The sequence below is a fragment of the Neoarius graeffei genome, chromosome 9, assembly GCF_027579695.1.
Source record: "Neoarius graeffei isolate fNeoGra1 chromosome 9, fNeoGra1.pri, whole genome shotgun sequence".
NCBI lineage: Eukaryota > Metazoa > Chordata > Actinopteri > Siluriformes > Ariidae > Neoarius > Neoarius graeffei.
Window position 1 is genome coordinate 73548696 of NC_083577.1, and position 26136 is coordinate 73574831.

Genomic DNA, 26136 nt, shown 5'->3' on the forward strand with positions numbered 1-26136 from the left:
ACTTTTTTTTTAAAATATTTTTATTGCACTCAAGTTTTTTTGTTACTGTCTATTCCTGACTCTTTCTGTCCGTGACCTGCTGGACCATGTAAATTACCCCACTGAGAGCTGAATAAAGTCTATCTTATCTAGATTTAGAGCAGCATTATGTAGGAATTTTACCTTTAAAATATCAGCTTCAAAATCATTTTAACAGTACTTGTAAGAGAGAGAAGGGCTTGTCTTCCATTCTGACTCTGCACCGATTTTGCCAGTTATAGCGTTATGTAATCTGGTGGTGTGTCCCAGAGACTTCTTGTGAGAACTGTGTAATACTTTACACCACCATGAGAACTGTGTAACACTTTACAGCACTACGTCACACATCAATAACTAGCATCAACCTACTAGCCAATCTCATTATAAAACTGCATGAAGTGTACCTGAGACTACTGACGCATTTTTAAAAAGTAAAGGTTCATCACTCTAAATCTCCACTTAGTTTATTCCTGTTTATTGCTTTTTAGTATATATTTATATAGAAACTTTTAATTATAAATTTTAAGTCCTTTTTATATTTTTAAAATGCCTTTGTTTTACAGCATTTCTTTGCATGTTTCTAAGAATTTTGCACAAGTACTGTTGTATATGACAGGTCTACATGATAAAATAGAGTAACTGCAGAAACAAGGTTGGTGTAGCTGGCAAACAGATATATTTAAAAGATATTTGATTATTGAACTATGAAAATTAATTGTTCATTAATTAAATTTATTGTACTACTGTATTGTATTACCTCTAACACACTCGTATGTTTTTTTTTTTGTTTTTTTTTTATTAGCTGGTAATGAGGAGAAAGACATAAATGACACAGCGTGCAATAAAAACTCTCGCAAAAAGAGAACAATCCAAAAAAAGATTTCTCCAGCTTTGTCTCAAGATGAGGAGGTTGAGACTGACACTCCACAGCCTCGAAAAGGAGCAAAAGCATCAGTTCGTCAGAGGAAAACATCTGTAGTGTCAGTCCAAGGTGAGTAATCCTTTATATTCTCTTTTAAACAAACAAACCAAATAAAACTTTTTTTTTTTTAATATTTGAAACCACATCACTGTTGATCCTGTTTGGTCAGAAGCTGTTGATTAATTTTCTCTAATAGCACCTCTCACAGTAATTCAGCTATAAGACAAATTACAGGTTTATATTAATGCACTCATTCTACATTCTATTCTATAATAACTGATATCAGGACTTTTACAGTGGACTGTCCAAATGAACAAATAATAAAATATGTGTCATTGTTGATGTGGTGAAGTTTTCTGTGAAGAGATATTTGCATTTTGGGCAGGAGTCTTCGGTGTTAACTCTTGGTAACGTCTGAGGGAACGCTGTTTCTTTACATTTTCTGACATGGGAAAGAACGGTTTATAGCCGTTCTTTAAAGGTAGACTGCCTTTTCAAATTTTTCAAGTTTAGGTTATAAAAAGAATTTTCCCTGACATCCAGTTATTTTTGTTTAGTGGACCGAAAGCTACTGAATTCGAATCACAGACTTCCAATTTTATTAGGTTTTTTAAAAAAATAGAACAATTAATCAATTTAGGGCCACGTGGCCCTAAATTCTCTGCTATTTTTGCCTGCTTCACCATGACCCAATTCAAGATACCATGTCATGTATTACATGATGGGCTTTCCCTGTTCATGCAAGACATTGTCGGATACAAATTTGAAACGGGAGAGGAAAATGGAGGACACAAGTGTGCGAATGAAATGTGAAAGACCGACTACAGTAACGGAAAGTGAAAAGAAAAGATGTTATGTTGTGAAGGAAAGGAAACGCAGGACCAAACTAATAAATATCGGCGGTCAGCGAGCACCTCGGTGTGATCAGCTGTTCGTTTAGTGACAGAATTATGTAACGGTCAGTGCATGGTCAGAGGTAAACCTGTAGATGGCAGTAATGCAACACTGGATGCCAGCTGCCATACAACCCAAAAGAAGAAGGAAAAGAAGAAGAAACGGGTAAACCTGCACATGCGCGCGCACACAGACTTCCTCTGTCTGCTTGACTGTGCGAAGCGAGTGATTTCATGCACATTATTTGCTAGGGAGTCCCCTCAAATTAAATAACTTCCCAGCCACAGATTTTTTTTTTTGAGATATTGCAGAAATAAACATGCATCACAATGATCAAATTTCAGAGGGAACTAAATTTCACTGATTTTATGAAATCGAAAGGCCGTATAGCTTTAATTCGCACAAAATTGTAATCGTTGGCAAATTGCTTTGGTATAAAATGAATGACACTTTGGGATGCGCTCTTAGTGGAAAACAAAGTTTAGTGTTGTAATGTACCTTTTCTTTACATTGTTGATTACTTTCTTATAAAAGATGTGAATTTGTTTGTTAATAACGCTTGTTATTATTTGTAAAAACTGTAATATACTTTTTATTAAAGCAGATTGTGTATGTAATGTACACAATCCTGGATATCTAAGTTTGTGTGTTGCTGTGTTGCAGATCATGTAGCAGAAGGCACAGAGCACATGTTTCGTACTCACATATGTACAGAATGCCGGCGCTGCTTTAAGACGCGCTCTCACCTAATGGAGCACATGCGTCTCCATTTTCCTGACCCCAGCCTGCAGTGTCCCACCTGCAAGCATTACTTTACCAGCAAAAGCAAGCTGCGTATCCACATGCTCAGGGAGTCTGGTGAGAAGCTGCATCGCTGTCAGCTGTGTGAGTATGCTGCTGTGGAACGTAACACCCTGCACCGCCACATCACCAGCGTGCATGGCCATCAAGGAAAAAAGGATGCTCACCAAGATCTCTACACATGCCCTACTTGCCAAAAAAGCTTTCACCAGAGTCAGGCATTAAAGAGTCATATGAAGTCCCATCATATCACACAGAACGGGCAGCCTCTGGCATGCTTCTACCAAGGTTGCGTCTTTCAATCCACAGATAAGAAGCTGCTTCAGAAGCATGCATTGGATGCACATGGTATTAAAGCTATAAAGTGTCATCACCATGCCTGCTGTGCACTGTTCGGAAGCAAAGAAGATATGGAGGTTCATTTCCGCACACATCAAGCCTTTCACTGCACACATTGTGACTTCTCATGTTCCAACAAGAGCCGTTTGCAGCAGCACAAAAGACAGGGCCATGCTGGAGAGACACAGCTCAGATGTAGCTTCTGTCCTTTCACCACTTTCAATCCAGTGGTATTTAACCAGCATGTAGGACATCTTCATGCAAATGAGAAAACAAACAAGTGCCCAGAGTGCAGCTTTATGACCGCTCACAAAAGAGTGCTTAAAAGACACATGCTGGTGCATACTGGTAAGTTGACCTTTTGTATTTGGTATTTTTTAATTGCTGTGTCATGTCGAACAGTGTTTCTTTTCCCTCATCCCCAAGTACCACTGTCCTAGATGTTCTAGTCTTTCTCCTCTTTGAACACAGGAGTTTAACCCAGTTTAGGCCTGTTAGTTAGCTGAATGAGTTTGTGTGTTAGGATTAGGGAAAACCTTAAAATACGTAAGACAGGAATACACAAAGACCAGGATTGGGGAACACTGATGTTGTATATTTAAGTGTAATAGGCATGCATTTCTTTATTCATTTTCTCAGGTGAAAAGCCACACAAATGTTCACTGTGTGAATTTAGATGCCGGGATGAAACGTATCTCTCGAAACACATGCTGACACACTCTGAAGACAAACAGCACATGTGTTCAGAATGTGGTTATGTGACCAAATGGAAGCACTACCTAAATGTCCACATGCGCAAACACACTGGTGATCTCAGGTGCGTATTGGTCTTGTTTGTTTGTAGGGATTTCCCCCCCGCTTGATGTATTTATGAATATCCAAATTTACTACATTCCCTATTAAGCCCATCCATCCATCACCTGTAGCCGCTTATCCTATGCAGGGTTGCAGGCAAGCTGGAGCCTATCCCATCTGACTATGGGTGAGAGGCGGGGTACACCCTGGACAAGTTGCCAAATAATCACAGGGCTGCCACATAGAGACAAACAACCATACAACCATTCACACTCATATTCACACTTAGTCAATTTAGAGCTACCAATTAATCTAACCTGCATGTCTTTGGACTATGGGGGAAACCGGAGCACTGAGTGAATTAAGTACAGTGCACGTTTATGGTTTGTATCCCCTGCTGGCCAAAAGGCCCGAAAGGGGATTATGTCGTGGTGATGTCTGTCTGTCCGTCCAGGGAGGGGTACTCACCTTCTGAATTCAACTCCTCTCACAATTTTTTGAGGAATTTCACGAAACTTGACAGGATTCTTTGTTATATGTCGATAATACACATATTGCAGTTTTGTTCAGTTCAGTCGCATTTTACCAGAGTTATGGCCCTTGATTACCAAACTTGTACTTTGACAATTTCATGAGGCTGTATTAAGCACTTATAGCATAGATATGGTTGCCAGTGGGGGATATTGTGCTCTCAGAGCACTCTTGTTTATGAATGTCATATGAAAACATTAATCAGAAACCCACAGACAAATTATTGAAGCTTAAAAACTTTATAAAAATAATAAAGCAACATTACAAAAATGAGTTGGATTTTTTTTTTGGGGGGGGGGCATCCAAAAATGACAAGGACACACACTGTCCCACCAAATTTAAGTGTGTCCTTATAATTTTTGGAAGCAATTGATGATGTTTGTAATTGTTAATAAAAATACTTTAAGGGACTAGAATCATCAGAAAACAAGCAAACCAAAAAAATGTAATTGGATGTATGTGAAAATGTGAACCAAATGACTCCAAATTCTTTCAGAGTGAAGCATTATTTTAAAACGTGTTTAACCTATTATTATTTTCCATTCCAGTGTAATTTCAAGAAAGTACATCCTAGGCCTAAATTCCTGCCCAACATTTGTTACTTCCTGCACACGATAGGAAGACACGAGTTTGATAGCTGCTATAGCCAGATTTTCAAAGATTGGGTGATGACAGTACAGAAAGTATTCTAACTACAATAACTTGTTTCTAATCCCTGTTTGTTCATAGGTCATTATTTGTTATAATACCATTTGATATGCTTTGTAATAAATAGGAACACCTTACATTACAGCATAAATAATCAAGAAATTATTTACAGCACATTATTAGAGCTTTATTTGAACCATTATTAGAGTTCATAAAAGGCTTACAATGAATCCTGACCAACTTACAAATAATTATAAGCACACATTTTTTATTTATGAATACGGGCTTTAATGAAAGTGTTGCATTCTTTCTCAGGTACAAGTGTAACCAGTGCATGTATCGTTGTCACCGTGTTGACCAGCTGAACAGCCACAAGCTCCGTCATCAAGCAAAAACCCTTATCTGTGAGGTATGTGCTTATTCCTGCAAGCGAAAGACTGAACTGCTCAAGCACATGCAGATCAAACACTTGACTGTGAAAGACCACCAGCTTCCTGTTTTCCAGTGTAAGTTCTGTAATTACACAACAAAGTACCGCCAGTCTTTACACAGTCATGAAAACAGCAAACACACTCGAACAAAGGAGTTTTGCTGTGCCCTCTGCCCCTACACCACGTTTAGCAATACTGCGCTCTTTCTGCATAAGCGGAAGGCTCACGGGTACATTCCTGGGGATGTGAAGTGGTTGGAAACGTATGCAGAGAAAGAGAGACAAAGCAATTCTGTGGATGCGATTCAGAATTTTTACTCTGCATTTGAAGAGAACTCTGGAGGACAAGTGGATTCTTGTAGTGATTCAAAAAACATTAAACAGGCAGAGTCACAAAATATGACAAATGATGTCAGTTCCCAAATTCACAATAGCTGTGAAACAACAAATGATCCAGAAAATGTGAGTACTGTAGAACACCAAGTTAGTTCTGTTGCTGATGCAGTGGGAGAGGAGACAAACAATATCACTGAAGATCAGCCAGTTATCCAGTTAACCTTATTACAAAACACTGAAAATGCCCACACTGGACCTCTAGAAAACCTGGAAATCACATCCACAAATATTCCAGTTGCTGAATCCCCACGATCTCACACCACATACGAAGCCCTTCAGGTGTCTAATGAACCTGAAAGTGCAGAGGAAGATGGTGCTATGTCAGACTGTGAGGAAGCCAGTGTTAATGAAGAGCAAGCACTAAACCAAGGCCATGAGATGTTAATCAAAGAATCCCAAACCTCAGCAGCCCAACAAGCAATTTCCTCAGAGACTCCCTTAGCTGAGGCAGCATGTTCAGAGACTCTGCTCCAGGTTATGAGGAGGCAGGACAAAGATCAAGCCAAAGCGCTGATTCTGGAAGGTCGAGTACAGATGTTGGTAGTCCAGACCCAGGACAATGTCTACCGGTGTGACCACTGCTCATATGTAACTCGTAAACGCACAGCCTTGGCACGCCACTGCAGATCATCTTGTCAGGTGATGAAAGCGGCACTTCGGTGCCAGGACTGCGGTCTACACTTCAAACAGTTACGCTCCTTTAACACCCACCGTCTCAGAAAGTGCCATTCACTGCAAAAGAAGAACAGAATGCTTTCCACTTCAAGAGACAGTGAAATTGCACAGGAAAAGTATAAATCATATAATCAAAATGCTACTAGATCTATGGTATCTGCTGTCACAGTGACAGATCCATGCGAGGAGAATGTGCAGACGTCCACAGCAAATTCAAAGTCTGTCCAAGAGGAAAAAAATACACAAAATAATCATTCTCTCACTGAGTCCAAGAGCTTGGCAATTTGTGAATCTTATGATTACCTGGAAGAGGATGGTAAGTTCACCTGCATAAAATGTTCATTTTCATGTAGCAGGAAAGCTACAATTGCTCGCCATTGCACAGCCTGCTCCAGAAGCACACCTAAAAGAAATCTGACTGTAAATGAGGCAGCCTCTGAGGCAAATGAAGAGCAGAGTGAGCAAGACAAGGAGCTGGAACAACGAGATGGAGAAAACCAGGGAGACTTGGGAGAGAAAATAAAGACTACAAAACGATTTTCCTGTTCAAACTGTCCATTTGTTTGCCAACAGAGAAGAGCATTAACAAGCCATGAGAAACGGGGTTGTTTAAAGCCTGGGGAGCTCCAGTGCCAGAAATGTTCATTTGTAGCCAGATCAGAGAAATCGCTGAGTCAACACTTCCTGGGTCATGGTAAAGATAAGAGGCATAAACGTGGGAAACAAACTCAACTTTGTTGTAAGCTTTGCTGTTTCACCTGTAAGCAGGAGCGCCGCATGAGTCAGCATGTAACACTAAAGCATGAGGGCATTCGCCCATTCTGCTGTCGCTTCTGTGATTTCAGCACAGCACGCCGTCACCGCCTAGCTGCTCATGAGTCCATGCACACAGGTATAGGCAGGCATCAATGTGAGCTGTGTAACCAGACTTTTGGAACCTCTTCCAAGCTACGCCTGCACCGCCAACGCATTCACGACAAGCAAGCCACCCACTTCTGCTCTCTGTGTGACTACAAAGGCTACAACCCAACTGACATCAGCCGCCACACTCTCAGCTGCCACACAGGTGAGCTGAGCCACAAATGCAGCCAGTGTGATTATTGCTTCAGCTCTGATATTGCCTTGAAACAGCACCATAAACGATCACACCAGTCTGCCAACACCCACTACTGCTCTCAGTGTAATTTTAGTTGTGACAGTGACTCTGTCCTCAAAGCCCATTTACAAAGTAAGCATCCTCAAAACGAGAAAGCCACTTTACAAGAAACTGGTTCTCACACTCAGCCTGACCCTGAAAAGCGCAGCAAGGCCTCCGTCACCCAGCAATGCCCAGATTGCCCTTTTACAACAGCAAAGAAGCTGTCGCTCATCCAGCACATCTTGGATGAACATGAGAGCGGACATGATGAAGGAAAAATTCTCAAGTGTGATATTTGTGGCTTTTCTTGCTTCCATCAGTTGGTGTTTGACCAACATGTCCGGTCACATGGAGGAACCTGTCTTTACAAGTGCACTGAATGTGACTTCTCGACTAGGAACGGGCAGAAAATCACCTGGCACATTCGCGTTCACACAGGAGAGAAACCATACCACTGTGAAAAGTGCAGCTATACCTGTGTGGATCCTTCTCGCCTCAAGGTATGAAACTCCTTTTTAGCACAGGAGAAATCAGCAGAATAGTTACCAAATTTAAATTCTGCTTTTGAGCAACACTGCACAGAATAAGCTTGAGGCACGAACACATTTTAATATACTCTTCTTGAGTTAATTAGAAAATATTATTCATTTATTGCTCTTGTTTTAGTATCACATGAGGATTCACCAGGACGAGCGCAAATATCTCTGTCCAGAATGTGGCTATAAATGCAAATGGGTTAACCAGTTGAAGTATCATATGACAAAACACTCAGGTATGTGTAAGATTTCTGTAGAATTACATTAATGTTTACTATGTGAAGTACTGATAGTATGTATTGAATATGTCGTTTAATCAGTAGTAACTACTCGTATGTTTTTAATCCTTCACGCTGTCAAAGGAGCCAAATCGTATTCATGCGAGGAATGTGAGTACCGCACAAACCGTGCTGATGCGTTACGTGTCCATCGTGAGACACGGCATCGAGACATGCGCTCTTTCATCTGTGAAAAGTGTGGCAAAGCTTTTAAAACGCGCTTCTTACTCAAGACACACCAGAAGAGGCACAGCGATGAGCGGCCCTATGTCTGCTCAGAGTGCCAGCGAGGTTTCCGCTGGCCAGCCGGACTCCGGCACCACTTCCTCAGCCACACCAACCAACTACCCTTCTGCTGCCTCTACTGTTCCTATCGCGCTAAGCAAAAGTTCCAGGTGGTGAAGCATTTACGGAGGCACCATCCCGACAAGTCCATGCAGAACGGTGTGGTTAAAGACCCTAACACCTCCATTGTCCCACTGCAGAAGGCCCGGCTTGTGCCAAAGAATGAGGTACACACGGAGAGTAAAGAAGTCATTGAGGGAGAGAAGGAAACAGATGAACTTTAATCTTTGAGAGATAAAACAGGGTAATAGCAGTACTTTTTAATTTGTACAGTGACTATGTAGCAGTGTTGTATGAACATTACTTTCAGTCATGAACTCTATTTTCTATTGGTTTTTAGGAACATTGTGAGCGTTGTGTACAAGGCATAATATTGTTTTGTGCCATAAATAAACCTGATTCATTTAACCAAAGTGAATGACTAAATGGAATAGGCAGAAGACTACATACAAAATATATCCCTAGAGCATTCATTCCTAAGCATTTAAAAGAACAGAACAAAAAATAAAAACTAGATAAAAATGCATCATGAAATAGTCACAAGTGTTGATATCTTGAATTGTGATAAATATCAAGCTAAATGTATGATATCAAAGAACAGTTTTAACAATTATACCATTGTTAACTATTAAAAAAAAGGGATCATCACTAAAATAATTCCATTTCTTAGTCACGAGATGACGTTTCTCTATATTATGCATTTTTATTATAAATTATTTATAAATTCGTTTCATGACTTATTTCAGAATTGTGTTTTTCTTAACTTAATTTTGACACAAAGCTAATTCCATAGGACCAGAAGCATGCAAAATTACGGAAACACATTGCTGCCACACTAGAAAAAAGAAAAAAAAAACAGTATCACATAACATGAAAAATTTGTTATAACAATATATTTTTCATGTTATAACAGTATATTTTCACGTTATGTGAATTGTTTCACGTTATAACGTGATAAATTTATATTGTTAATGTGAAACTTTTCACGTTGTAACATGATAGATTCAAACATGAGTCTAAAGTTATGGTTTGAATGAGGTGTGTGGGGAACAAACTGGATAATGTGGGGAATAAACTGGGTAATATGGCTCATTTACATGATTTAATCAAGTTCTCTTTCATGCTTAGGTTGAACTGTGGTAAAGTTGGAAATATATTCACAGATTCAAACTTCCTGCATTGATAACTCTTAAGCGAAAGTACTTCAGACTAACAGACTCATTCATACAAAATGATATGCATTTATGGATTTGTTTTTCTAAAATTCCAATTATACTTTTAATACTTGAGAGAATACTTTTTATTAGTTGAGTGTGAAGGCGAGAAGAAGACAGGTGTCAACATAAAGTCTTTTAGTAAGCTATTGGACCATTATAAGTCTTTAGAACAGCATTAGTGCACACTGGCATTGATTCTACAAGTCTCTGGAACTGTACCAGAGGGATGAACACATCCATCCATTATCTGTAGTCGCATTATCCTGTTCTCCAGGGTCGCAGGCAAGCTGGAGCCTATCCCAGCTGACTATGGGCAAGAGGCAGGGCACACCCTGGCCAAGTTGCCAGGTCATCACAGGGCTGACACACAGACACAACCATTCACACCTCCGGTCAATTTAGTGTCACCAGTTAACCTAACCTTCATGTCTGTGGACTGTGGGGGGAAACCGGAGCACCCGGAAGAAACCCACACGGACACGGGGAGAACATGCAAACTCCACACAGAAAGGCCCTTGTCGGCCGCTGGGCTTGAACCCAGGACCTTCTTGCTGTGCTAAGCACTGTCGCCTCACTTCACCACTGTGCCACCCTGGATGAACACAATTCTTCCAAAATATTTTCACTCAATTGGTGTTTTGATAAAGATGGTGGTTGAGAGCACTGTCTAACGTGTCAGACCAAATTCCCCCATAATTGTTTAAATGAGTTGAAATCTGGTGACTTTTTGAAGGCCATAGCATATATTTTACATCATTTTCATACTCATTACACTATTCAGCAAGCCCTCGTGTCCTGTGGATGAGGGCAGAGTCATCCTGGAAAAGACCACTCCCATCCAGAAGCAAATGTTCCACCAAGGTGATGAACGTAGAAGAATGTTGTACAACCCCGATTCCAAAAAAGTTGGGACAAAGTACAAATTGTAAATAAAAACGGAATGCAATAATTTACAAATCTCAAAAACTAATATTGTATTCACAATAGAACATAGACAACATATCAAATGTCGAAAGTGAGACATTTTGAAATTTCATGCCAAATATTGGCTCATTAGAAATTTCATGACAGCAACACATCTCAAAAAAGTTGGGACAGGGGCAATAAGAGGCTGGAAAAGTTAAAGGTACAAAAAAGGAACAGCTAGAGGACCAAATTGCAACTCATTAGGTCAGTTGGCAATAGGTCATTACCATGACTGGGTATAAAAAGAACATCTTGGAGTGGCGGTGGCTCTCAGAAGTAAAGATGGGAAGAGGATCACCAATCCCCCTAATTCTGCGCCGACAAATAGTGGAGCAATATCAGAAAGGAGTTCGACAGTGTAAAATTGCAAAGAGTTTGAACATATCATCTACAGTGCATAATATCATCAAAAGATTCAGAGAATCTGGAAGAATCTCTGTGCATCAAGGGTCAAGGCCGGAAAACCATACTGGGTACCCATGATCTTCGGGCCCTTAGACGGCACTGCATCACATACAGGCATGTTTCTGTATTGGAAATCACAAAATAGGCTCAGGAATATTTCCAGAGAACATTATCTGTGAACACAATTCACCGTGCCATCCACCGTTGCCAGCTGAAACTCCTATAGTTCAAAGAAGAAGCCGTATCTTAACATGATCCAGAAGCGCAGACGTCTTCTCTGGGCCAAGGCTCATTTAAAATGGACTGTGGCAAAGTGGAAAACTGTTCTGTGGTCAGACGAATCAAAATTTGAAGTTCTTTATGGAAATCAGGGACGCCGTGTCATTCGGACTAAAGAGGAGAAGGACGACCCAAATTGTTATCAGCGCTCAGTTCAGAAGCCTGCATCTCTGATGGTATGGGATTGCATTAGTGCGTGTGGCATGGGCAGCTTGCACATCTGGAAAGACACCATCAATGCTGAAAGGTATATCCAAGTTCTAGAGCAACATATGCTCCCATCCAGATGACGTCTATTTCAGGGAAGACCTTGCATTTTCCAACATGACAATGCCAAACCACATACTGCATCAATCACAGCATCATAGCTGCGTAGAAGAAGGGTCCGGGTACTGAACTGGCCAGCCTGCAGTCCAGATCTTTCACCCATAGAAAACACTTGGCGCATCATAAAACAGAAGATACGACAAAAAAGACCTAAGACAGTTGAGCAACTAGAATCCTACATTAGACAAGAATGGGTTAACATTCCTCTCCCTAAACTTGAGCAACTTGTCTCCTCAGTCCCCAGACATTTACAGACTATTGTCAAGAGAAAAGGGGATGTCTCACAGTGGTAAACATGGCCTTGTCCCAACTTTGAGATGTGTTGTTGTCATGAAATTTAATATCACCTAATTTTTCTCTTTAAATGATACATTTTCTCAGTTTAAACATTTGATATGTCATCTATGTTCTATTCTGAATATAAAATATGGAATTTTGAAACTTCCACATCATTGCATTCTGTTTTTATTTACAATTTGTACTTTGTCCCAACTTTTTTGGAATCGGGGTTGTATTTATTTGGACAAGTGGACCCCCCCCCCAAAAAAAAAAAAAAACCCACATGGAACAAAATGCCTCCTACAGTATAAAAGAAGCACTGATGTACACAAATACACTGCATATTTTAGTCTTCACATTAAGACAATTTCAGTAAAACTTGATTGCTAAATACAACAGTTTCTTTGGTGTTTGTACATTTTGCTTTATATGCAGAATAGTTGCAAATGGTGAAAACAGTAATGTATTGTGATTTATAAAATATGATGTATGTACATGCAACAGCACAGATTTCTTTAGTAATGACAGCCTTTTGTGTGTGGAGGTATTTCCCAGTGCATCTCCAGGATGCTTCTTGTCACACTATGTTCCTGGAAGACAGTCTAAGATGCCTTTTTAATTTTAATGTGCACAAACAAAGACGATGGGCAAATGCTAGTGCCATCTTTTGATAAAAGATGAATATGGCGATATCCTGAAAAAGAAACAAGGAAAATCACTTCATTTCCTTAATTTACTCAATTTTCCTATTTTAATAATTTGCAGACACATTTAGCACCTTATTATCTTGAGTGGAATTATTCTAAAATGAATGTCTCACCTGGTTGAATGCAGAAGAAAGGGAGTGTGTATTGCCCTATAAAATCATTCTTGGACGTCTTGTCATAGTCTTCCACAACAAAGCGCACTATAGCCAACTCGGGTGTATGGACCACAAACTGTAATGTTTCATTCCAGTATGGGTTGAATCCTGTGCAAATAAGAGATGGAGGAAGAATTCAATGCTAACATAATCTCTGAGATTCAAATCTAATGAAAATGTTAAAAGAATCGAAAGAAAGCATTTATAAACAATAACAAAATACAACTAATTTTCCAAATATAGTACATTTAAGGTTTTTAAACGCATGGGGTCACCTTTTCACCCTTACCATTGTTTTCAATGTATTTTGTCTCCTGCTGGGTCTGGTCGAGAGGTAGACCATAGATCTCCACCCTTACCAAAGGGTCTACGATGGACCACTCTTTTTTGCTTACTTTAGGGAGCTGTTGGCCACTTATTATCTAAAAGCAATGCACAGATTTTTCATATACTTATCATTCAACAACAATGACATTTTCAAGAATATTGTCAAATTAAGCTCAAATGTTATCATACAGGGTCTTGCAAAAAAGTTCATCCTCTTGGTGTTTGTCCTGTATGGGGAATAAACTGTTGCATTACAAGATGGAATTAAAATGGATTTTTGGGCAGTTAGCACCATTTGATTTACACAACATGCCTACCACTTTAAAGCTGCAAATTGTTTTATTGTGACACAAACAATAATTAAGATGAAAAACAGAAATCTGGAATGTGCATAGGTATTCACCCCCTTTCGTATGAAACTCCTCAATAAGAGCTGGTCCAACCAGTTCACTTCATGAGTCACATAATTAGTTGATTAAGATTCACCTGTGTGCAATCAAAGTGTCACATGATGTCTGTACAGTATGAATCAACCTGTTCTGGAAGGACCCTGACTCTGCTACACTAGTAAGCAAGCAACATGAAAACCAAGGAGCCTCCAAACAGGTCAGAGACAAAGTTGTGGAGAAGTATAGATCAGGGTTGGGTTATAAAAAATATCCCAAAGTTCAAATATCCCAGGGAGCACCATTAAATCCATTATAGCCATAAAACTCACAGACCAGGCAAGGAGGGCATTAATCAGAGATCCAACAAAGACACCAAAGATAACACTGAAAGAGCTGCAAAGATCCACAGTGGAGATGGGAGTATCTGTCCATAGGACCACTTTAAGCCAGAGTGGGGCTTTATGGAAGAGTGGCCAGAAAAAAGTCATTGCTTAAGAAAACACATTTGGAGTTTACCCAACAGCATGTGGCAGATTCTCCAAACACATGGAAGAAGATTCTCTGGTCAAATGAGACTAAAATTGATCTTTTTGGCCATCATGGGAAATGCCACGTGTGGCACAAACCCAACACCCTGAGAACACCATTCCTACATTGAAGCATGGTGGTAGCATCATGCTGTGGGGATATTTTTCATCTGCAGGGACAGGAAAGCTGGTCAGGACTGAAGGAAAGATGAATAGCACTAAATACAGGGCAATTCTGGAGGAAAACCTGTTTGAGTCAGCCAGAGGTTTGAGACTGGGGTGAAGGTCCACGTTCCAGCAGGACAATGACCCTAAACATACTGCTAAAGCTACACTGGAATGGTTTAAAGGGAAAATATTGAAATGTCTTGGAATGGCCTAATCAAAGCCCAGACCTCAATCCAATTGAGAATTCATGTCATAACTTGAAGATTGCTGTACACCAACACAACCCATCTAACTTGGAGTTGGAGCAGTTTTGCCTTGAGAAATTGGCAAAAATCCTAGTGGCTAGATGTGCTAAGTTAATAGAGACATACCCCAAGAGACTTGCAGCAAAAGGTGGCTCTACAAAGTATTGACTTTGGGGGGTGAATACCTATGCACACTCCAGATTTCTGTTTTTTCATCTTAATTACTGTTTGTGTCACAATAAAACAACAATTTTCACCTTTAAAGTGGTAGGCATGGTGTGTAAATCAAATGGTGCTACCCCCCAAAAATCCATTTGAATTCCAGCTTGCAATGAAACAAAACAGGACAAACACGAAGGGGAATAAACACGTTTGCAAGACACTGTATTAACATGAATAAATTTGTAATTATTTCAATGCCTGGATAGTGAGGCTTAGAGGACAGTAATCCTTCCGGTCAGTGGGCCTCTCTGGGTCAAAACATTCAGTGCTACGCAAGATCTCAGGTTTCAAAACATATCCACAACGGTTATTCTGATGAAAGAGCCCATCATTGAGATCCATCTCCAGTCCTGCTGTCTGGAAATTCAAGGCCACTGTGGATTAGACACATCACAGTTTAATGTAGAATACAGTGCTCTTTTATGTGTACAACTTAACATGGACCACTAGAATTATCTACACAGTAAAATGACAGTTTTTTTTTAACTTCAAGTTTAATTCACACTTGATTACAGATAGATTAAGATTCAAATAGAGTAAATTAAATTAGCAGCTCTGACAATAGTAATGGGTGAAAGAAATCAGGTTTACACTACCATTCAAAAGTTTGGGGTCACTTTGAAATTTCCTTATTTTTGAAAGAAAAGCACTGTTCTTTTCAATGAAGATCACTTTAAACTAATCAGAAATACACTCTATACATCTAATGTGGTAAATGACTATTCTAGCTAAATTCTACTAAATGTCTGGTTTTTGGTGCAATATCTCCATAGGTGTATAGAGGCCCATTTCCAGCAACTGTCACTCCAGTGTTCTAATGGTACAATGTGTTTGCTCATTGCCTCAGAAGGCTAATGGATGATTAGAAAACCCTTGTACAATCATGTTAGCACAGCTGAAAACAGTTTAGCTCTTTAGAGAAGCTATAAAACTGACCTTCTTTTGAGCAGATTGAGTTTCTGGAGCATCACATTTGTGGGGTCGATTAAATGCTCAAAATGGCCAGAAAAATGTCTTGACTATATTTTCTATTCATTTTACAACTTGTGGTGGTAAATAAAAGTGTGACTTTTCATGGAAAACACAAAATTGTCTGGGTGACCCCAAACTTTTGAACGGTAGTGTACATTAATGCACAAGTATTAATACATTATTGTTTCTGTAGTTACAACTTACACAGGCACTTGTATAATGGGCACGCCACATAAACGAACGTTAAAAAAAACATGCAAATGTTGATATAGCTAAGTTTTTAGTAAGGAGTTGTTTATATAGCATTTTGGAAGGAGTCAAAGCTGTTCCAACATGGGAAAGTCTTTAGGATGGAGGTAACATGAAAAACTGAATTAAAATGTCAACATCAAGAGAGAAAGAAGACAGGTTGGCATCACACAAACTGTTTATACTGTAGCTGTAGTAGTGTATAATGTGATAGCAGGAATTAACTTATTTTGTGAACAAACATTCTACAACATTACAACTAACTATAAACATAAAAATGCACCTCAAAGGGCTGGTTAGTATTGGGACAGGAGACTACCTGCTAAGACCAGATCCTGGTGTGGGAGGGACTTTGATAAACATAAAACTGTGTCATTTGAACATATTTTTGAACGATCATATTTTTGATTGTTTTGGAATGAAAAAATGTTGCCAAATGGCAGTGGTATAAGAGGAATAACACATTTCAGAATGTGCTGTTATTGGAAAATAATCAACTTCAACTTACCACCATGTCACTGGTAATTTTTGTATAACAACACATGCTGACATGTTTTACCTGGCTGTATTATTGTTCAAGTTAGTTCAGTGTCTGATGATTTTAGAATGAGGTCATACCAATTTGGCATCCCACGTTCCACATGTCATGGGGACAATAGTTTGAAGAGTCTGTCCTCAGGCCACTAGGATACACTCTGCTTAGATACCTTCTGTTATGTTGAATAAACTCAGCTCCTGGTGCAATAAACAAAAATGGACACATGGTTTATAAACTATTATTTATCTTAGAATAATTAATTCATTATTATGTTATCCATATTAATGATGGTGATAAATCATGCAATTATGTCACAAAAAGGCAAAGAAAAAGACCAATTCAGAGCTTTGGAACAATGTATTTTAATGAATTGTCATTGTACTTAAAAAAGGATAGAAAACCTGTTTCTTTGATATTCACTTATAATGGAAGTCTAAGTTGCTAAAATTCACCAATAAATGACAAAAATGCATGACTATAGAGATCTTGCAGTCACGTGACCGGAAAGTACACAACCGCCATCTTGTCGGTCAAAAACACCGCTGAATACTGCTGCACTCGTGTACAGAATGGATCAATTTCAACCGACGGACTACACGGCTCATTTTTCTAATGAACAGATAACTAGATATACAGGGAGTGCAGAATTATTAGGCAAGTTGTATTTTTGAGGATTAGTTTTATTATTAAAAAACAACTATGTTCTTGATGAACCCAAAAGACTCATAAATATCAAAGCTGAGTATTTTTGGAAGTTGGAGTAGGGCTTTCTTAGTTTTAGCTATCTTAGGAGGATATCTGTGTGTGCAGGTGACTATAACTGTGCATAATTATTAGGCAACTTAACAAAAAACAAACATATACCCATTTCACTCATTTATTTTCACCAGGGAAACCAATATAACAACTCAACATTCACTAATATACATTGCTGGCATTCAAAAACAAAACAAAAAACAAATCAGTGACTAATATAGCCGCCTTTCTTTACAAGGACACTCAAAAGCCTGCCATCCATGGATTCGGTCAGTGTTTTGATCTGTTTGCGATCAGCATTGCGTGCAGCAGCAACCACAGCCTCCCAGACACTGTTCAGAGATGTGTACTGTTTCCCCTCCTTGTAGATCTCACATTTGATGAGGGACCACAGGTTTTCTATGGGGTTCAGATCAGGTGAACAAGGAGGCCACGTCATTAATCTTTCTTCCTTTAGACCCTTTCTGGCCAGCCATGCTGTGGAGTACTTGGATGCGTGTGATGGAGCATTGTCCTGCATGAAAATCATGTTTTTCTTGAAGGATGCTGACTTCTTCCTGTACCACTGCTTGAAGAAGGTGTCTTCCAAAAACTGACAATAGGACTGGGAGTTGAGCTTGATGCCATCCTCAACCCGAAAAGGTCCCACAAGCTCATCTTTGATGATACCAGCCCATACCAGTACCCCACCTCCACCTTGCTGGCGTCTGAGTCGGACTGGAGCTCTCTGCCCTTTGCTGATCCAGCCACGAGCCCATCCATCTGGCCCATCAAGACTCACTCTCATTTCATCTGTCCATAAGACCTTAGAAAAATCAGTCTTGTGATACTTCTTGGCCCAGTCTTGACGTTTCATCTTGTGTGTCTTGTTCAGTGGTGGTCGTTTTTCAGCCTTTGTTACCTTGGCCGTGTCCCTGAGTATTGCACACCTTGTGCTTTTTGACACTCCAGTGATGTTGCAGCTCTGAAATATGGCAAAACTGGTGGCGAGTGGCATCTTGGCAGCTTCACGCTTGACTTTCCTCAGTTCACGGGCAGTTAGTTTGCGCCTTTTTTTTTCAACGCGCTTCTTGCGACCCTGTTGACTATTTTGAATGAAGCGCTTGATTGTTCGATGGTCACGCTTCAAAAGCTGGGCAATTTTAAGAGTGCTCCATCCCTTTGCAATATATGTCACTATTTTTGACTTTTCTGAGTCCGTCAAATCCCTCTTCTGACCCATTTTGCCAAAGGAAAGGAAGTTGCCTAATAATTTTGCACACCTGATATAGGGTGTTGATGTCATTAGACCACACCCCTTTTCATTACAGAGATGCACATCACCTGGTATGCTTAATTGGTAGGAGGCTTTCAAGCCTATGCAGCTTGGAGTAGGCCAACATGCATAGAGAGGGTAATGTGGTCAACATACTCATTTGCCTAATAATTCTGCACTCCCTGTATGTCTAAAATAAACGATCTACAGATTTGTGACCCTTATGGCTTACCAGACGGAGTTTTCACGACCGGATTTTGAACTGTCAGCCCGGACGTGTATAATTACCTCATTAACTTTCCCTCGCTGTTCAGTGGTGAAGCACTGCGTGCTTATAAATCTCTGGACAGTTATCTCTACAGAAATTCAGGATTTGTCAGCGACTCAGATGTGGCATCTTGTAAACAAGAATCCTCATTGGATGGGTAAGTCACTTAAGTATTGAGTATAGCACTGACCAGCCGATTATAGAATAGAATAAGGTAATTCCAAATCGTCCGTGTTGTTTACATGGATCTGGTGTTGGAGAGGTAGAGGCTTGGCAGTGGAGGTTTGAGTGGCTGTTTTCTGAGCTTAGTCAACAGGCCAGCTCTGCAGCCTCGCTTTTGCTTCCACTCCCGGCGCCGCCTCCTTCGCTTTGCTTCCGATAACAATCCACGGAGACCCCGCTGGTCTCGCTATCTCGTCCGGAATGTTTTTTTTTTTTTCTCGTCCGGAATGTTGTGCATGCGATGGAAATAACTACAAACCGTCATTTTCTGCTGGAAACCAATGTCCAGTAAGTCCATACGGTTGTAGTGGATATTGAAGTCCGGTACAGACGAACAACACGCAAAAATACACACAAAAAACATAAAAAACATGCACAGGTAGGGAGAGCTTGTAGCCGCAGCCTATTGTAGTAGAATTGTATATAGTAGGGTTTTCCAGAAGAAAAGGTAGAAGTAAAAGTAGAAGGCGGAATATGGCGTTTGACCGACAAGATGGCGTCTGTCACAATCTGGATCGGCTGTGACGTCACATGCAAGTGCTCCATAGAGGGCTCCGAGATGATGCTAAAAATAGTAACACTGCACGTGCGCAGCCATCTTGGAAGTCACTCGCTCCAGAGCGCTCATAGAGTACACATTTAGCGATTCGTTTCCGCGTTAGAGGGCTTAAAAGCTTGGATTTTTTAAGAATTTAGACATCTGAAGTGATGGAGCACTACTGTGAAAGTTTGGATAAGCAGGCATGGGAGCGTTATGCTGAGAAGGTACGTTTCATTGGGAATGTAGATCCATACACTGTTAGTGAGAAGGAATGGAAAGCTGACCCCAGCTTGTTGCTGCATTTAACATACATAGATCTTGTGAACTATCTAGTGTTTCACCCAAGTCCATTTTGTGAACTAAAGGATTTCCAGAACTACAAGAGTATGGAAGCATACGATAGATTTGTGTCCGGTTGGGTCCGCGATGTGTCGGTGTTGACTGCTGAAGACGGAGAGACAAAAGTGATCAGAGGGAAAGTGTTAAACTCGCAGAGTCTATCCCAGCTTAGTCTACACCCCTGGATAATAGTTGACAAGAGACATGCTATTTTGTGTGCACATTGCAACTGCATTGCTGGACTTGGGGAATGTTGCTCCCATGTTGCTTCCCTGTTGTTTTATGTTGAAGCGGCCATGAGACTGAGGGAAAGAACGACGGTCACACAACAGCCGGCATACTGGATGCTACCGGTAACTATGAAATTAAAATAACTATTTTAGTAACTATTTTAGTAACTATGAAATTCAAGACAATATTAACCTACCTGTCACAAAGTGATCAGAACAAATCCGGATACAGTCAAGTTGTCCTAAATTTGATCGGTTAATGGCAGCCAGCCACTATCGTCTCCTCCGCTCGCTTTTCTCCTGTGCTGCAATTCCCTGGTTAGTCACGACTTTAGGGAGTCTGTGGAAGCTTTTGCCACCCTTTTCCCCTCGGTTACTACAGCCAACAATGACGCACGTATTCGGCATTGTCACCCCTTTTTGCTTCGCTGGACAACAACAATGCACTGACACAGCGACCTTTGACTTCCAATATGGCCACCGCTGGGTTCACGCTGACCTCGAAGCACTCTATATAACGAGTTCAAAACTGCAATTACATTCTACTAGTGCATCTCAAAAAATAGAACATTGTGGAAAAGTTCATTTGTTTTATTAATTTAATTCCAAAAGGTAAACATTCATAGCGGAGCTCCCAGCGGAGCACCATACCTAAGAAAAAATGGTAAACCCATTGAGCCGATTTTTTTGTGGTTTGTCTGTGTACGTGTACCACCAGTCATACACACCGCCTAGTGGCCAGTGTTAGTAATTACCAGTCATACACACCTCCTAGTGGTCAGTGTTAGTAATTACCAGTCATACACAACGTCTAGTGGCCAGTGTTAGTAATTACCAGTCATACATACCGCCTAGTGGCCAGTGTTAGTAATTACCAGTCATACATACCGCCTAGTGGCCAGTGTTAGTAATTACCAGTCTCTCACACCTCCTAGTGGTCAGTGTTAGTAATTACCAGTCATACACACCACCTAGAATGATTGTCTGTGTGTCAGCCCTGTGATGACCTGGCGACTTGTCCAGGGTGTACCCCGCCTTTTGCCCATAGTAAGCTGGGATAGGCTCCAGCTTGCCTGCGACCCTGTAGAACAGGATAAAGCGGCTAGAGATAATGAGATGAGACACACCGCCTAGTGGCCAGTGTTAGTAATTACCAGTCATACACACTGCCTAGTGGCCAGTGCTAGCCAGTAAAGAAATAAAACAGAAGAGACTGGCTATGATATAAGAAAATTCTACAACCCAGAAACAGATGGGAGCTCCGCTTTTAGGCAGTGCCTAAATCTATATATTATATTCTATATTCATTACATGTAAAGTGAAATATTTCAAGCCTTTTTTTGTTTTAATTTTGATGATTATGGCTTATAGCCCATGAAAATCAGAAATCCAGTATCTCAAATTATTATTAGAATGTTTCAAGTTTGAGTAAAACAGTATGAATACTGTGTATCTCTTGGTCTAGTTCAGTGCATACAGCCACAATTGTGGAGAAGACTACTAACTTGACAGTTGTCCAGGAGATGATCATTGACACCCTCCACAAGGAGGGTAAACCACAGAAGGTCATTGCTGAAAAGGCTGGCTGGAAAAAGTGCACGAGCAACAACAATGACTGCAGCCTGGAGAGGATTGTCAAGAAAAGTTGATTCAAGAACTTGACAGCCTCACAAGGAGTGGACTGAGGCTGGTGTCAGTGCACCAAGAGACACCACGCACAGACGTCTTCAGGACAGGGGCTACAACTGTCACAGTCCTAATATCAAGCCACTCCTGAACTTGAGACAACAACAGAAACATCTTACCTGGGCTAAGGAGAGAAGGAACTGGACTATTGCTCAGCAGTCCAAAGTGCTCTTTTCAGATGAAAGTAAGTTTTGCATTTCATTTAGAAATCAAGGTCCTCGAGTCTGGAGGAAGAGTGGAGAGGCACAGAATCCAAAGTGTTTGAAGTCCAGTGTGAAGTTTCCGCAGTCCGTGAAGATTTGGGGCGCCATGTCATCTGCTGTTGTTGGTCCACTGTGTTTTATCAAGTCCAAAGTCTTGAATTTCCCTCCAGGGATTAATAAAGTAATTCTGATTCTGAAGTCAGCGCAGCCAAAAACAGATTTTAGAGCACTTCATGCTTCCATCTGCTGACAAGCTTTATGGAGATGCCAATTTCCTTTTCCAGCAGGACTTAGCACCTGCTCACAGTGCCACCAACTGCTACCAAATGGTTTGTTGACCATGATATTACTGTGCTTGATTGGCCAGCCAACTCGCCTGACCTGAACCCCAGAGAGAATCTATGAGGTCTTGTCAAGAGGAAGATGAGAAACACCCAACCCAAAAATACAGACGAGCTGAAGGCCATTATCAAAGCAACCTGGGCTTCAATAACACCTCAGCAGTGCCACAGACTGATCGTCTCCATACCACGCCGCATTGATGCAATAATTTGTGGTAAAAGAGCCCCAACCAAGTATTGAGTGTATAAATGAACATACTTTTCAGAAGTTGGAGATTTCTGTATTATAAATCCTTTTTTGATTGATCTTAGGAAATATTCTAATACTTTTGAGATACTGGATTTCTGATTTTCATGGGCTATAAGCCATAATCAAAATTAAAACAAAAAAGGCTTGAAATATTTCACTTCATGTGTAATGAATATAAAATATGAAAGTTTACCTTTTTGAATTGAATTATGAAAAAAAATTCATGGTATTCTAATTTTTTCAGATGCACTAATAGAGTTTAAAAAAAAAAAGCCTGTTGGTCTAAAACCAGATTTAATATTTATTTAGTATATCAGAATTTTGCAACTCCCGGTTCATTATTGTTTCGCCAAAAAAAAAACCTTTCTTCTTGTCAATGTAATTATATTTTAGGCGCATCTGATGTTTTACTATTAATTAAAATTATTTGAATTATTTCATAATTAACAACAATTTTCAATATAAAATGATAAAGTAGCAAATTGTATGCACCCCCACCCCCATTTTATGAGCCTACCAGCTTCTTTGATAAGTTTGCAGGCCTTGGACTCAGAGAAGGAGGACATCTCATAAGGCTTGCTGTAGGTGCGTGAGTGCTGGAAGCTGTTGAAATTAACATTCTTGCAGTATACGATGAGGTCTGAAAGCTCCTTGGATAGATTTTCCTTTGATTTCTAGCCAACAACACACAACATTTCCATATTAGCATCAGTACAGTAGTGGCTGAGTAGTTAAGCTTCTGTGCTAATGAGCAGAAGGTTGCGAGTTTGGATCCTGAACTGTCAAACATCAACTACTGCTCAGCTTTGTGCTTGTATTGTATACTTTCTCAGTTCTGGATACAAATGTCCTAATAAACAATCATGAATGGTATCTGGGGTTTGATACTCTTTCAGGTACAGCTCAGCACAGCACATGCAAAACTCCAGAGACAATAACTGGCATCCAGAAGCTATGAGGTGGCCACTCTGTGGCAGTTCAATGTACAGCCATTGTACATCTGCATCCTCAATCTGTACCACAGGACACTAAGCATTCATCTCTCCCTCTACGCCACATAATGTTTCTGTTTGTCTGTTGCCATCCTCACAGTTGAGGGTCGGCAATCCAGGAAGATACCAACGAGCTTGGGTGATTATAGCACACTAGAGGGGCCCAAACCCTCATCTGGTGGCAGGTACACATACACACCTATAGGCAATGTAGAGTAGCCAATCGACCTAATCCACATCTTTGGACTGTGGGAGGAAACCCACGTAGACACGGGGAGAACATTAAAACTCCACACAGAAGGGCCCCTGTCGGACACTGGGCTCAAACCCAGAACTTTCTTGCTGTGAGGCGATAGTGCTAACCACTACACCACTGTGCTGCCCCATATAATGTTTAACTGTTGAAAATTTAAAACTGTTTCAACATGCAACCAGTGTGGATTTGTGCCTGGCTGTAGAGAGATGAGGAAAATATAGAACCTTTACATTTTACCCTCCATGTACAGTACCTTGCAAAAGTATTCATCCCCCTTGGTGTTTTTTTTTTTTATCGTGACACAAACAATAATTAAGATGAAAAAACAGAAATCTAGAGTGTGCATAAGTATCCCCCCCCCAAAAAAAAAGAAAAAAAAAAGGCAATACTTTATAGAGCCACCTTTTGCTACAATTACAGCTGCAAGTCACTTGAGGTATGTCTCTATTAGCTTAGCACATCTAGCCACTGGGATTTTTGCCCATTGCTCAAGGCAAAACTGCTCCAACTCCTTCAAGTTAGATGGGTTGCATTGGTGTACAGCAGTCTTCAAGTTATGCCACAGATTCTCAATTGGATGGAGGTCTGGGCTTTGATTAGGCCATTCCAAGACATTTCAATATTTCCCTTTAAATCACTCCAGTGTAGCTTTAGCAGTATGTTTAGGGTCATCGTCCTGCTGGAACGTGAACCTTTGTCCCAGTCTCAAACCTCTGGCTGACTCAAACAGGTTTTCCTCCAGAATTGCCCTGTATTTAGTGCCATCCATCTTTCCTTCAGTCCTGACCAGCTTTCCTGTCCCTGCAAATGAAAAACATCCCCACAGCATGCTGCTGCCACCAACATGCTTCATTGTAGGGATGGTGTTCTCGGGGTGTTGGGTTTGCGCCACACATAGCATTTCTCGTGATGGCCAAAAAGATCAATTTTAGTCTTATTTGACCAGGGAATCTTCTTCCATGTGTTTGGAGAATCTGCCACATGCTATTGGGCAAACTCCAAATGTGTTTTCTTAAGCAACGACTTTTTTCTGGCCACTCTTCCATAAAGCCCCACTCTGTGGAGTGTATGGCTTAAAGTGGTCCTATGGACAGATACTCCCATCTCCACTGTGGATCTTGGCAGCTCCCTCAGCATTATCGTTGGTGTCATTGTTGCATCTCTGATTAATGCCCTCCTTGCCTGGTCTGTGAGTTGTGGTGGGCGGCCTTCTCTTGTCAGGTTTGTAGTGGTGACATATTTTCATTTTGCTATAATGGACTTAATGGTGCTCCCTGGGATATTCAAAGTTTGGGATATTTTTTATGACCCTACCCTGATCTGTACTTCTCCATAACTTTGTCTCTGACCTATTTGGAGTGCTCCTTGGTTCTCATGTTGCTTGCTTACTAGTGTAGCAGAGTCAGGGGTCCTTCCAGAATAGGTTGATTTATACAGACATCATGTGACAGATCATGTGAGACTTTGATTGCACACAGGTGGATCTTAATCAACTAATTATGGGACTTATGAAGTGAATTGGTTGGACCAGGTCTTATTTAGAGGTTTCATACGAAAGGGGGTGAATACTTATGCACACTCCAGATTTCTGTTTTTTCATCTTATTGTTTGTGTCACAATAAAAACACAATGTTCACCTTTAAAGTTGTAGACATGTTGTGTAAATCAAATGGTGCCAACCCCCCAAAAATCAATTTTAATTCCAGCTTGTACAGTAATGCAACAAAACAGGACAAACACCAAGGGGGATGAATACTTTTGCAAGGCACTGTATGTACAAGACTCACTGTAATATACAAATAACATGTGAACAAACTCATAAAGCTCACAGTGACAATGAGAACATTTACCTACCCTGTTCTCTGTGGCCTTAGTATCCTTGTCCACAGCCTTATCTTCATCACTCACATCACTGCTTTCTAGATCATTGACGTCTGAGCACTCGTCCAGTTCTTCAGTCTTCTTTCCTTTCAACAGAATTTTCCCCTTAAGTTCCTGAAAACATTTGTATGATGACAGTTATTTTTGTAAACTCAAAGAATCTGATTGTTGTTAAATAATGCTGGGATATTACCAAAG

The 26136-nt window shown here is 40.4% G+C and overlaps 2 protein-coding genes across 5 annotated transcripts in view; one reads left to right on the plus strand and one right to left on the minus strand.

Annotated features, from left to right (window-relative positions):
* znf142 (zinc finger protein 142) overlaps nucleotides 1-9280 on the plus strand; it is a 32253-nt gene extending 22973 nt beyond the window's left edge. For both annotated transcript variants that reach the window (XM_060930248.1, XM_060930249.1), the window contains exons 3-8: nucleotides 821-1009; nucleotides 2498-3322; nucleotides 3614-3791; nucleotides 5264-8087; nucleotides 8254-8359; nucleotides 8486-9280. In XM_060930248.1, coding sequence (XP_060786231.1) covers nucleotides 821-1009; nucleotides 2498-3322; nucleotides 3614-3791; nucleotides 5264-8087; nucleotides 8254-8359; nucleotides 8486-8970 — 4607 coding nt within the window. In that variant the 3' untranslated portion in view covers nucleotides 8971-9280. The remainder of the gene's footprint in view (nucleotides 1-820; nucleotides 1010-2497; nucleotides 3323-3613; nucleotides 3792-5263; nucleotides 8088-8253; nucleotides 8360-8485) is intronic.
* Nucleotides 9281-12486: 3206 nt separating this feature from the next.
* plcd4b (phospholipase C, delta 4b) overlaps nucleotides 12487-26136 on the minus strand; it is a 45077-nt gene continuing 31427 nt past the window's right edge. For all 3 annotated transcript variants that reach the window (XM_060930250.1, XM_060930252.1, XM_060930251.1), the window contains exons 10-16: nucleotides 25912-26052; nucleotides 23327-23483; nucleotides 16799-16915; nucleotides 15158-15333; nucleotides 13371-13503; nucleotides 13040-13189; nucleotides 12487-12913 (exon numbers count right to left, since the gene is read on the minus strand). In XM_060930250.1, the coding sequence (XP_060786233.1) occupies nucleotides 12822-12913; nucleotides 13040-13189; nucleotides 13371-13503; nucleotides 15158-15333; nucleotides 16799-16915; nucleotides 23327-23483; nucleotides 25912-26052 (966 nt within the window). In that variant the 3' untranslated portion in view covers nucleotides 12487-12821. The remainder of the gene's footprint in view (nucleotides 12914-13039; nucleotides 13190-13370; nucleotides 13504-15157; nucleotides 15334-16798; nucleotides 16916-23326; nucleotides 23484-25911; nucleotides 26053-26136) is intronic.